The sequence below is a fragment of the Dermacentor albipictus genome, chromosome 1, assembly GCF_038994185.2.
Source record: "Dermacentor albipictus isolate Rhodes 1998 colony chromosome 1, USDA_Dalb.pri_finalv2, whole genome shotgun sequence".
Taxonomy (NCBI): Eukaryota; Metazoa; Arthropoda; class Arachnida; order Ixodida; family Ixodidae; genus Dermacentor; species Dermacentor albipictus.
In genome coordinates this window covers 297,579,090-297,592,806 of record NC_091821.1, presented here as the reverse complement: position 1 = coordinate 297,592,806, position 13,717 = coordinate 297,579,090, and the positions used below count along the sequence as shown (strand labels likewise).

General features: G+C 48.5%; 1 protein-coding gene across 1 annotated transcript; it reads right to left on the bottom strand.

Moving 5' to 3' along the window:
• Positions 1-293: 293 nt before the first annotated feature.
• On the bottom strand, positions 294-2,146 carry LOC139050452 (zinc finger protein 862-like). Its single transcript, XM_070526869.1, has 3 exons — positions 2,020-2,146; positions 953-1,938; positions 294-356 (listed from the first exon to the last, which is right to left on the bottom strand). The coding sequence occupies exons 1-3, from the start codon at positions 2,084-2,086 to the stop codon at positions 294-296; spliced, it is 1,116 nt and encodes a 371-aa protein (XP_070382970.1). The 5' UTR covers positions 2,087-2,146.
• Between the last annotated feature and the right edge of the window lie 11,571 nt (positions 2,147-13,717).

Genomic DNA, 13,717 nt, shown 5'->3' with positions numbered 1-13,717 from the left:
GCTTGGCCTTCAAGCATCAGGTACGTTGCAAATAAATAAAAGTTCAGTCCGCGTAGTTTATCTAGAGTAGATAGTGTTCATGCCGGAGTAATTTTGGCACATTCTATTCAACAACTCAGCAGGAACGTCAAACGATGATGCTGTTTTTTCTTGAAGTCGTAGCCCAAATTTGATTCGCATAATCGCCATGAGCAAGTCCAGCTTCATTTTGTTACGGATCTCTGTTTTCGTCAAGTTCACGCAAGAGAACACGCGCTCTGCATCAGCGTTAGAAATTGGAAGGGTCAAAATTTTCAGTGCTCCTTGCGCCAGGTGTTGAAAAGGGCATTCGCCGCAAGGGTCCTTGTACGATGCCGCTGCGTGCCAGAAAGTCAAACATGATGCGCGATCAAGTGCACCGCTAACACTCTGCAGCTGGCGTATTTCAGACTCCAGTTCGATTGAGGAACATCCAAAAAAAATGCAGCGGTAGCTTCATTATGCATTCACGGCTCTTAGCACTTTCTATGCCATCGGGATTTATGGCACACAGTCTTCGAAATGCAGAGGAGGCATTTGGAAGTCGCTGCTGCAGTCCCATCGCCATTTGCCTCAAGAATTGGAAACAGCGCTCCCTCACGGCCCGTTGGTCTTCAATAGGGACTAGTGAAATCTTCTCTCTGAAGACGTCACCTAGGTCCACTACCTCTGGTTGCAGGAAAATCGACTTCATTTTTGCCAGGTCTAGCGACAGCAGACTTGCCGTTGTGTTGTGCCTCAAAACTGATGGATTCAAAATCCGCCTAAGAATTTCCAAATACAAATTTTCTAGCTCTTGGAAGACAACCAGTGGGTCAGTTGTGTTTGTTTGGAACATTTTGTTCACTCGCCTAACGTTACGGAGAACTGAGGCAAGAAACACGAGGTAAACATAATTTTTTCTGTCTCGATACATCTCTCGTAAAATGCGCACGTTGTAGCTGCGATCTTCTGCTTTCTCAAAAAACGCTTCGAGAGACTGGTACTGCGCCAAAATTCTTTCTATAGAGTCTGCAATAGCAAGCCATCTCGTCTGCGAAAGCGACAGAATCTTGGGCGGTGGATTTGCACTTTCATCTTCCACTGTCATACTGGCATACAGTCTCTTATAAGCATCTTGCCGGCAGCTGCTGTGTGCAAAGTAGTTGTAGGTTTCTCGCACTAAGTGCTCAACCGCAGAAGGAATCGCCTCCATCGACTTGGATGCCACAAGGTCCAGGCTGTGGCAAGAGCATTTGATCAGAATCAAGTCTTTGTTGTCCTCACTAAGACGACTGAACAGAGAATTGTGTTTGCCGCACATGGCATTTGCACCATCGGTGCAGAGTCCGAGACAGTTCTTGATCGATAGGCCGTGCTTGTCCAACGTCTTCAATACCGTGTCGTGAAGCGTTTCTGCCGTTCCATCAGACAGCTCTACGAGATCAAGAAGGGTGGTTGCAATCCTGTTTTCTTCTAAACTCAGAAACCGCACAACCATGCAAAGTTGCTTTGTCGTGGATACATCGGTTGATTCATCCACCATTAGAGAATAGCTGGAGCCGTTCAGCTGTTTGTCCATGTTTTCCGTGAAGTACGGGAAGAGAACATTCGTAATTATAGCCGTGCACTTCGTTCTGTGCAGATCAAAATCATTGAATTCGGAATGCAGAATCTCACCAAGTTCGTCGACAGCATTTATGGAAGTGTGCACTGCAGTGTACAAGGCGATCCTTAACTCTCGGCGAGCCTTTTCATAGTACGTTCGACTCGAAGACGCTAGAAGCTGCGGCAGTTTTTGTTGCGAACTTGGGATTACTGCGCACTCGCGGTGCTTTTTGGTTTCTGCGTGCTTCAACAGATCACTGTAGTGGGGTCGAATGTTGCAATTGCAGTACTTGCAGTGAGCAGTCGTTCCGCCGTCACGTGACGAAATCCATCCTGTAACGCATGGTAATATGCATATTAGATACTAAGCGGCATGCGACTAAACGCCTAAAGAATAGTTTCCGTTTTTCTTACCGCTCAGTTTCTTGTCCTTTCTCCATTCTTCTCGAAACGTGCGCTTTGCTCTTGCGTCTTTTCCCATGGTAGACGCCGGTGTCGGCAAGCCGAAGGCACAAAAACAGAAGCTTTGTCGCCTTGGGGTACACAAGTGTTATTTCACCTGTACTGCTCGTTCCTCTCTGGTGTCATGCCGTGCACACGGCTGCACCTCTAAACGCATGGTTTCGGATGCATGACCCTAACGGAGAAAGTGCTCTAGATTAGTGTTATTTTCTCCAGATGGAGCGCAGCGTCCTTGCGGCCCTTGCTTCGCCGTGCGCTAGAATTAGCGTTATTTTCTCCAGATGGCGGGCAACGTCCTCACGGGCTTTGCTTCGACGTGCGCCCATCACCCAGAGTCCGTGCGTCTGCGCATCCGCGTCTGCTAGTTGGTCTCTATGTGCGCACCGCCGGCGGAGAGAATATATGCGTACAGGACGCGCGCGCGCGTCAAGGCGACCGGAACAGCCATGAGGAGAGCAAAGCCTTAAAAATAATTGTTCTTCTTTGTTCTTGCTTGCTATTGTATATGCAATTGCAAAAAAAATGGCTAGTGAATGCGCCAAAATAGAAGTTCAAAGTAGCCAGAAAGTAGCCAAGGAGCCAACGTGAAATTTTCATCGCCAGACGGGGTCGAAAAGTAGCCAATTTGGCGCAAAGTAGCCACCAACGGCAACCCTGGTTGGAGCATCGTTTCTCCTCTGTCATGACGTCACAGTGTCACGTGGTCAGCCTTGAAGGCGACACCGCGAGCGACGGCGCGAGTTGGAGCCCCGTTTCTCCTCTGTCATGATGTCACGGTGTCACGTGGTATGGCATGGGGTCAAAGGTCATTGAAGGCGACACCGCCGCGCCTGAGGAGCTGGGTTGAGCTCTTGTAACATGCTTCGCATAAAAAAAAAGAATTATCACTCCCTACTCCATGTAAGAATTATCAAATAGGTCCCTCCTACCACCTAGGCCTAACGGGGGAGCCGCCAGACCTTGACAAAGCCGGTACGTACTCACGCGTTTACTACTCCTACCAAGAATTCAAAATTTGCGCCCCTACCCCATGCAAAAGAAAACACTTCAAAACACTAGCTAATAAAGATAAAAGAGTACTTAGCTACGAACGAAGTCGCTGAAGCCTCATGCACAGGAGCGCCCGCGAGCCACTCGTCAACCACACCAGCCACCCTCCGCAGTGCACCACCACCGCGGTGCAAAGCGCACCCGCGCACCTTTTTGGTTTCTGGGCAATCCCGGGGCAAGGTGAACGAGGACGCTATAACAAAAATCCCTCACGTGACCTGATCCTAGGTGCCTAGGGACAGGATCGTTTAGGGACTTTTGAGAAGGCATGATGGTGGCGCCGAGCGACGCCATGGCGTGTTCTTTCTCGGCGTGATCGTTCACCGGCTCGCGCGGACCGCGCGTTGTTCAACATTGCTTATGTGATTGTGCTTGCGTTGCTTGTGTGTTGGTTGTAGGTTCTGTGTTACTTGGTGGAAAGCCGCGAGTAGTGGTGATGCGGCAGTGCGGCTTTCGCCTCGGTGAGCTCTGGCAGTACAGAATCTGCGTTGTGTGACCCGTGCTTCCTTGACAATTAAAATGTCGAAGTGGCCTAGCGCCTCGGCAGCGAAGTTCTGCGAACCGCGATGCCGTGGCGTGCGTTGAATCTCCGGCCCACGCCGACCGCTGGTCGTGTGTCTCCGCAGTGGGTTCAGTATTTGTTGGCTAAAAGTCGTGCAGTAGTAGTGGTGTGGCATGTCGGCTTTAAGTCTCGGTGAACTCTGGTGGTGCGAGATACGTATTTCTGAAGAATTCAGTGGTGCTGACGATTGAAATATTCAAGTGGCGTAGCGCCTCGGCAATGCAATTTGCGAACCGGCTCTGTGCAGCAGCTTCGTCGTGTTCGCCCCTTTTCGGCAGCGTCATCACATCGCACATGCACCTTTACTTGACGGGACTCGTAGGCGGAGGTATTGCACGTGTTTTTCGCCACGACTTACGTAAGTAATATAGTGCTGAAGGTGGTGTTTGCTTACAACTGTTCACGCGTCCTTGAAATAGGGCAGCGGATGTTTTCAATCGTGTTCAGCGCTAGTGCACTATCCGTGACTTCATGTGATTTACTTTTATCGTGGGCTTTACGACAATTATCGCGTAGTGCTGTGATCGTATCACTCCCATTTACAGATCAGGTGACCGATCAGTGCCCTCAAACTATAGACCTATATCCTTGACTAGTATTCCATGTAAATTACTTGAGCATATCATATCTTCCGCAGTTATGAAATATTTATCTGAACATAACTTTTTTTCTAACAATCAACATGGTTTTCAGAAAGGACGCTCTTGTGAAACACAGCTTTTTGAACTTATAACTGATCTTCATCAAGCTGTTCACGATTCCATAAAAATCGATGCCATATTTATTGACTTCAAGAAAGCATTCGACAAAGTTCCCCATTCTCGCTTAGTAATGAAACTTAGCCGGCTTAACATACATGGTAAAATTGTTAATTGGATCTCAAGTTTTTTCACCAATCGCTACCAATTTGTTTCCGTAAATGATCACTTTTCCGCTTTAGCACAAGTTAAATCTGGCGTACCTCAGGGATCCGTACTTGGCCCAATCTTATTCTTAATTTACATTAATGACATCAGTAACAACCTGACCTCAACAGTTCGATTGTTTGCAGATGACTGCGTTCTTTACAGAGAAATTATCACCTCTGAAGACACTAATATTTTACAGGCCGACCTAAACAAAATTTCACTTTGGTGCGAGCAATGGCAAATGGAAATTAATGTTTCTAAAACAAAAACAATGACATTTACCAGAGCCAGTAACGTTCACTTAAGTTCATATTTTATGAACAGCATATGCATAGAGAATGTGTCTACATTAAAATATTTGGGAGTCCATTTAACTTCTAACCTTACATGGAATGATCACATTGATGAAATAATTTCGAAAGCAAATAAAACACTTGGATTCATTAGGCGAAATTTGTATTTAGCAAATCAGTCAACTAAATTATTAGCTTACACAGCCCTAGTTCGCTCAAAGATTGAATACGCTTCCATAATATGGAATCCAAATCAGACTTAACTAATAAACAAGCTGGAATCTTTACAAAATAAAGCAGCACGCTTCATCACTAAAACATACTCTAGAACATCCAGCATCACGGCTATCAAAGAGTCCCTCCAATTACCGTCTCTAGAAACACGACGACTGTTAGCACTACTTTCCCACTTCCACAGATTGTATCATACCCCGTCATCCTTTACAGCATCCCATATCAAACCCCCACAAAAGATTTTCGCCCGCCTCGACCATCCCTTCAAAGTGCGTCCCATGTTTGCGCGTACGAATCTCCTGCGACAATCACCGCTCTTTCTAGCTATTCATCACTGGAATAAGCTGCCAAAAGAAATTGCTTCTATACGTGATCATGACTCATTTGTAAGTAATTTGAAGCGCAGTTTTACGTATGTTGGGTAAAAGCAGAATTTTATGCCTTTGATGCATTGTAAGTGTATCTACATGCTTTGTACGGAGTGTTGTTGTTTTTTTTTTTCAACAATGTATGCAATTCTCTCCTTTTTTTTCTTTTTATATTTTCTTGTTGTATTCGGTGATCTTTACCACGTTGTTCTATATTGCCTCCTCCCCCCCCCTAATTGTGTTTGAAATGTCCTGTTGTTACCCCCCCCCCTATGTAATGCCCATAAGGGCCTTTGGGGTATCTGAATAAGAACATAACGGAGCTTTGGTGACGTCACATGATCTGCCAAAATTTCACGAAATGCAGAGTAGATTTTAATATTATTGGTACTAAGGGCGCGATAAGCACAGTGAGGTGGAGCTTAATACTGTGCCCTGTGATGTTCAGCTGCATTTCTGCCCGTTTTTCGCGCTCTTAGTTTTAGCAACGGGACGCAGGGTTCGGTGCAAAGTTGGGACGAATGAATGTGTATGTACGTCTGCAATAACTTCACCGCAACACATTTGTTACCCTGAATTTTTTTAGGATGCCACGCATGTGCTTTAGGTAAGTGTGGACATCATCATCATCAGTCTGATTACGCCCACTGCAGCGCAAAGGCCTCTCCCATACTTCTCCAACTACCCCGGTCATGTACTAATTGTGGCCATGTTGTCCCTGCAAATTTCTTAATCTCATCCGCCCACCTAACTTTCTGCCGCCCTCTGCTACGCTTCCCTTCCTAGCAGTGTGGACAGGATTATACAAAGTGGCATAGGCAGAATGATACAACTAGATACAGCTGTTAAGCGTAATATATTTTTCTGGGCTAAATTCTTGCTCCTTGAACTCATTCGAGATCATTAACTGTAGCACCAAAGTAGTGGAACACTACCGAACAAAGGCATGTAGCGTGCACATCTCAATTCTTCTTATGCCAGTCTTCTTTTTTACACCAATAGCTGCTATGGGCCAACTCCCCTGGTTCTGATGTCTACTGCTGTTGTCACTCTAATTCCCAAATTTATTGCTAGAATATTGCAGATAAAGTTCTCATTGTGATGCGTGGATTCAAACATATGATCAAAAGATTGGCAGTCCGCAATTCTACATTTCAGCCACTCTGCTGAAGGTACAGTCGTGGCGAATACTGATCCTGGAGAGTGCGATCTAGCCAACAGGTGCCATGATTGGCTAACACCTGCTCAATGTATGCGTACTGTATATAGAGCTGGCATCCACGCCTTCAAGTTCTGACACATCACCTTCCCACTTGTGAAGGCATTCCTATGTTAAATTTTCTTACATGTAATGAGAGTGAGTGGGAGCATCTCTTTCATTAATATTCTAGTGCTTGGCTTCTCAGATTTACTGGATGGGGCTGTTGGTGTCTTGTTTTCCTCAAGCATAGTGCGAGACCTAGCAATGAGCAGCCTAAATATAGATTTGAGAAAACCAAAAACAAATTCAGCAGTAAGAAGCTAAAGGGTTGTTTTGGTGGAGACCAGTGGCCAAGTCCAGATATGAAAAAGGAGGGAGATAAGTCTACGTCTTTCCACTTCAACACTGGGAGGCACAACTCCCACAAATAAATACGACTCGCACTTATTTTACTTCTTTAAAGAAGATTACTGACTTGGATTGACAAGTGTTCACTTCAACAAACATTGCATGAACCAAGCTTGCTGCGCATATTTCACCAGCTACTGCATCATTGTTTTGCATTATGAGTGCAACTGTAATTTTCTTTATGCCACAACTTGCCCAATTTTGTATTTTCCATTAGGATGTTAGCAGTGCTATTAAGGGACTTAAATACTCGTGAATAGTAGTAGAGAAAAAATGAAAGAAGGCAGTGGCTTTTTGTGCATAGACTATGCATACACCTGATGCTCTTATCGTCATTTTTTCCCTATCTGCTAAACCATTCTAAACAAGAAAAGCTTATGCACAATCATAGTGCAAAGTAAAAACACAACTAAACCAGAGGTATCCTTGGCAAGCAAAGTATATTTATTTGGTGACATTTTCTGCAGCCCTGCTATTGGGATTTCTTCCGTTCCTTTTCAGGTGTGCAGGTTCATTAAGAAGCGACAAGACAGTTTGACAATTTTAATCATTGAAAGACTTAGCGATACCTTTTTGGGGTTGTTTTTTCTTAGGTTCACACTCTGCACATTGCATATTAAGGCATGTTTTCAGTTTCTTTTTAATGGGTAGGGCATGTTAAAATTTTTTACACCATGTCAGGTATGGGGTGCCGTAGTGTTCTTGGATGGAGTCTTACCCTTTCATTCTGTACAATATGATGTTTTTTTTGTGTCCAAGGTCGTTTTACATTTGAGTGTGATTGTAGCATTTTTCTAAGTTTTGCCTCTGTCACCCAAGCTTGAAATATTGCTACCCACTGCTGGTGGCATGACACATGTGACATTTTTTTTTTTTTGCAATAAAAGGAAGCCTCTCACTTATCCTGTCTTTTTTAATGACAATTTGTTGCCTGTATTTGCTCTTTTGTTGCATTTCAGATTAGGAATGGCTATCATAGTTGACATCATTTAACCATATTGCACACAATGTGGATATGTACTTGCAATATATGCCCACCATAAATAGAACTTAATAATTCAAGAATAGTGCCTTTGCATGGTGGTGCAGCCATGAATTGTGGTTGTAAGGTACCAGCGCTGCAGGTAGCACTGCTTGTGCAGAATATAGTTCTACTACTTTCAAAGATTGTTTTTATCTGCATTTGTGTAGCTCCAGTACCTGTGAACAACACACATCTGGTGGAAGAGTGGCTTGCACCTGCAGTTGGGCCCAATGAATAGCCAAACTTCTGCTAGTTTTCATGGTATTAGCATATTAGTAAAGGCAGTAGTTTTTATAGTAGCCCGTTTGCCCTGTGTAGAACCCGATGTGGGGTGCCAGGATCCCGTACATATTATTACTATATTATCAGTAGATACCCGAGAGACGGGCCGCCGCGAGGACGACGACGAAGTGGGTCTGCGCCTTTTGCCGCGAGCGAGTGTCGGCCTGGCGATCTGGCTCCAGTGTAAATAACCTGTATATAGCTTCTTTATTCTTTGTCTTTCCACACGTAACATTCTGGTGGAGGTCGACGATCCCCGTCCTCGCCTCGGAACTCCGGAGTGGTCGGTACATCGAGCTTGTCACCATCCCTCCCGTTGACGAGACCGCCTCGGCCACGGCTTCGGCTTGTCCGACTGCTCCAATTATCACGGTTGCCCAACATCACGACCCTGGTGTGTTCTCTGGCCTAGAGGGAGAGGACGTGAACGAATGGATCAAGCTCTATGAACACGCCAGTGCTAATAACAGGTGGGACCCAACGATCATGCTCGCCAATGTCATCTTTTATCTCGGCGGCACCCCACGCGTGTGGCACCAAACGCATGACGACGAGATAAACAGCTGGGGCAGTTTCAGACAAGCTCAGGGAACTGTTCGGCGACCCCATTGGGCGCGAGGCTGCCGCGAGAAAGGCTCTTGCGTCTCGTGTTCAGACATCTACAGAGCCGTACGTTTCATACATCCTCGACGTCTTGGCTCTCTGCCGCAAAGCTGACGATACTATGTCTGAGGCAGATAAAGTGTCGCATGTGCTAAAAGGCAGGTGGTGGTGGTGGTATCACCGACGATGCTTTCAATTTGCTTGTTTTCGGCCACGTCTCTACTATCGACGCCATCATCAAAGAATGCCGTCGCCTTGAACAAGCTAAGAGCCGCCGTATCACACATCACATCACGCGGCTCCCCAACACTGCCGCTACGTCGACATGTGAGGGTCGACCGCGTCAAACCGCCCCCTGTGACGATGTAACTCGTATTGTTCGCCGCGAGCTCGAGGCCGCCTGTTTGCCAGCTTTTTCCGCGACGCCTCCCGATCCACCAGCAACCACGATTGCGCTGATTCAGGCCGTCGTCAGAAAGGAATTTGAGAACATGGGTCTCAACTCTGTGTGTCCATCGTCTACACCAACGGTTCCCCACTTCTCTAGCAGCCCTCCTCGTCCCCGGCAGCCTTTCTCTCCCACACCGCGCCGCAACCCGTCCGAATGGCGTACCCCTGATGACAGGCCGATCTGCTTTCACTGCTGTCGCATCGGCCACGTCGCTCGTCACTGCCGCAACCGATGGCCACCACCTCCTCGGACATACACCACTGCTCATTCTCACCCCTTTGGACCTTCTGTTCCCTATGCCACCCGCCATGACCCCATTGCCGCTGATGCTCCTGCCCCGAACCTTCGCTACAGCCGCTCGCCCTCACCTCGAAGCCATCAGTCTCGTTCGCCCCAACCCCGTCGCTTCTCTCCGTCGCCTATCGCCTCCCGGATCCAGCCGGAAAACTAGGCACTGCAGCTTCTGGAGGTGAAGCTGCGTTGTCCACCCTGCCCTCTAATCCTCTGCTCACTTACACACGAACCAAAACCTTGACGTTGACGGCTATTGGCAGCACTCGTCGATGCAGGTGCGCATATTTCTATTATTTGTGCTGTATTCCGACGTCGACTGAAGAAGCTCCTCACCCCAGTGTCGGCACGCGTCCTCCGTGTTGCGGATGGCGGTACTGTGCCTGTCATCGGCATGTGTACGGCATGTGTCGGCATCGCCGGCCGCCACACTCCTGTCCTCTTCACGGTGATTGCTCATTGCCCCCACGACCTCATTCTCGGCCTCGATTTTCTCTCCGCGCATTCTGCTCTTATTGACTGCTCTGCCAGTACCCTTCGCCTTGAGTTGCCGATTCTCACAGAACCTTGTGACGCACCCCAGTGCCGCCTACGCCTCACCGGCTTTATTCGCCTGCCTCCAAAATCAATAGCCTATATTGAACTCTTGTCTTCCCCACCAGTCCCTGATGGCGAGTACCTTGTCACTCCTCTGCCCGACATTCCGCTACAGTATGACATTACCGTACCTCACAGTATACTTACTATTACGGCGAACCGCACTTTCCTACCTATCTGTAACTTTGGATTGGCAAAGCAAATTCTACCGCAAGGTATTTGCCTTGCCAACATTGATTGTCTCGGCGACCCTCACGTGGCAACATTATCGACCGATGCTTCTTGCGAGCTTATGGGGCCCATCATGCCAGCCTCGGCCGCCGACCCCAAGATACAGAAAATGATTGCGACGGACCTGTCTTCTGCCCAGGCTGAAGACCTTTACCAAGTGTTATCGTCCTACAGAGATATTTTCGACTTGGCCGATCGCCCTTTAGGCCAGACGCTCGCGGTCAAGCATCGGATTCTTACTGGCGATGCTACTCCTATTCACCGACGACCATATCGAGTTTCTGCGTCTGAACGCCGAGTAATTCAAAGTGAAGTCAACAAGATGCTAGACAAAAACATCATTGAGCCGTCTTCCTGTCCCTGGGCGTCACCTGTAGTGTTGGTTAAGAAGGATGGCACGTGGCGCTTCTGTGTAGACTACCGCCATCTGAACAACATTACTAAGAAGGACGTCTACCCGCTCCCACGTATAGATGACGCCCTTGACTGCCTCCACGGTTCCAGCTATTTCTCTTCCATTGATCTTCGTTCCGGATACTGGCAGATTGCTGTTGACGATATGGACAGAGAAAAAACCGCGTTCATCACACCTGATGGCCTATACGAATTTAAAGTCATGCCGTTTGGATTATGCAACGCCCCTGCCACCTTTGAGCGTATGATGGACTCCTTGCTCCGTGGTTTCAAATGGTCCACCTGTCTATGCTACCTCGACGACGTCATCGTCTTCTCGCCCACGTTCGACACTCACCTTGAGCGTCTAACAGCTATACTTAACGTATTTCGCAAGGCGAACCTGCAACTTAACTCGTCCAAAGGTCGTTTCGGCCGTCGCCAAATTACTGTTCTGGGCCACCTCGTTGACGCTTCCGGAGTACAGCCTGATCCCGACAAAACTCGCGCTGTCCGAGACTTTCCGGTTCCGAAGACAGCCGCAGACGTTCGCAGTTTTGTCGGGCTATGCTCGTACTTGCGTCGTTTTCTTCAATATTTTGCGGCAATTGCCAGACCCCTGACTAATCTCTTGAAGAAAGGCGTACAATTCTCGTGGGGCACTGCAGAAGCCGCCGCTTTCTATCGTCTCGTCACTCTTCTCTCCTCACCACCCATTCTCGCCCACTTCGACCCTGATGCCCCTACAGAATTGCGTACAGATGCCCGTGGTCATGGCGTAGGTGCCGTCTTAGCCCAGCGTCAGCGTGGCCAGGATCGCGTTATTGCTTATGCAAGCCGCCGCCTCACACCATCGGCGCGCAACTATTCCATTACGGAACGAGAATGCCTTGCTGTAGTCTGGGCGGTTGCGAAGTTCCGTCCTTACCTCTACGGTCACCCTTTTTCCGTAGTCACGGACCATCATGCTCTCTGCTGGCTCTCATGGCTAAAGGACCCTACAGGCCGGCTTGGTCGATGGGCTTTGAGGCTACAAGCATTTTCGTATTCTGTGGTCTACAAGTCTGGCCGCCTGCACCAAGACGCTGACAGCCTGTCGCGTTACCCTGTTGACGACCCTGACTCCTCCAATATTACCAGTGCTGCTTGCGTATTCTCTGTGTCGCAGCTGCTTCATTTCGCCGACGAGTAACGTCGTGACGCCAACATCAGAGGACTCATCGACCGTTTTGAACACTCTCCGGCCGACGCCACTCTACGCCTCTTCGTCCTCTGCGACGGTGCTCTGTACCGTCGTAACCTTCATCCGGACGGCTCCGAGTTCCTATTTGTCGTACCTAAACGCCTCCGCTCAACCGTTCTAGAAGAGCTCCACGACGCACCAACGGCAGGACACCTCGGCGTATCTCGAACCTATGACCGTGTACGTCGCCGTTTTTTCTGGCCGGGTCTTGCCCGTTCCGTACGACGTTACGTCGCCGCTTGTGAAGTTTGCCAACGCCGCAAGAAGCCTACCCAGCTCCCCGCTGGTTACCTGCAGCCGCTCGACATTCCTGCCGAGCCCTTTCATCGTGTCGGCTTAGGCCTTCTCGGCCCATTTCCGGAATCTACATCAGGGAACAAGTGGGTTGCAGTCGCGGCTGACTACGCGACCCGCTACGCTGTAACCCGCGCTCTTCCGACCAGTTGCGTAACTGACGTTGCGGACTTCCTTCTACATGATATCATTTTGATGCATGGTGCTCCGCAACAATTGCTAACAGACCGTGGCCGTACGTTTTTGGCGAAAGTCATTGACGACATCCTGCGGGCCTGCTCCATTCAGCATAAATTTACTACCTCCTACCACCCTCAAACGAACGGCCTCACTGAGCGTTTGAACCACACCCTTACAGACATGATATCCAAATACGTTTCAGACGACCACCGTGACTGGGACCTGGCTCTACCCTACATTACCTTTGCGTACAACTCTTCCCGTCTCGAAACTGCCGGCTTTTCCCCGTTTTACCTCTTGTATGGCCGAGAACCGACGCTACTACCAGACACCGTGCTTCCGTCCACCACAGCTTCAACTAGCGCTTATGCCCGTGATGCAATCGCCCGTGCTGTCCATGCTCGTCAACTTGCGCGCGTTCGTCTGCAAGCCTCTCAAGACAAACAGAAGCGACGCTACGACCTCCGTCACCGTGATGTCCATTTTGCGCCCGGCACCCTCGTGTTGCTTTGGTCACCATCGCGTAAAGTTGGCCTTTGTGAGAAACTGCTTTCCTGTTATACCGGCCCATATCGCGTGCTCCGCCAAGTGACCGATGTCACCTATCAAATTGTTCTAGACACGCCCACTACATCCTCCGGTGTGACAACCAATGACATTGTCCACGTCACCCGACTCAAGCCCTACAACTCTCCACGTGCCTTGGATATTTAAAAGCACCGTGACGGCGCTTTTGCCGCCGGGGGGTAGTATTACGATATTATCGGTAGATACCCCAGAGACGAGCCGCCGCGAGGACGACGACGAAGTGGGTCTGTGCCTTTTGCCGTGAGCGAGTGTCGGCCTGGCGATCTGGCTCCAGTGTAAATAACCTGTATTTTATTAACCTGTTTTAATAACCTGTTCTTTATTCTGTGTATTTCCACACGTAACAATATCTTCAGCTTTGCAGGGGTCACAGCATGTGGCACATAGTTTGTCACAGGCCGTGTTTTCGGGGCAAGTTGAGTTTACTCAGTGGCCTTCTACATATTGTG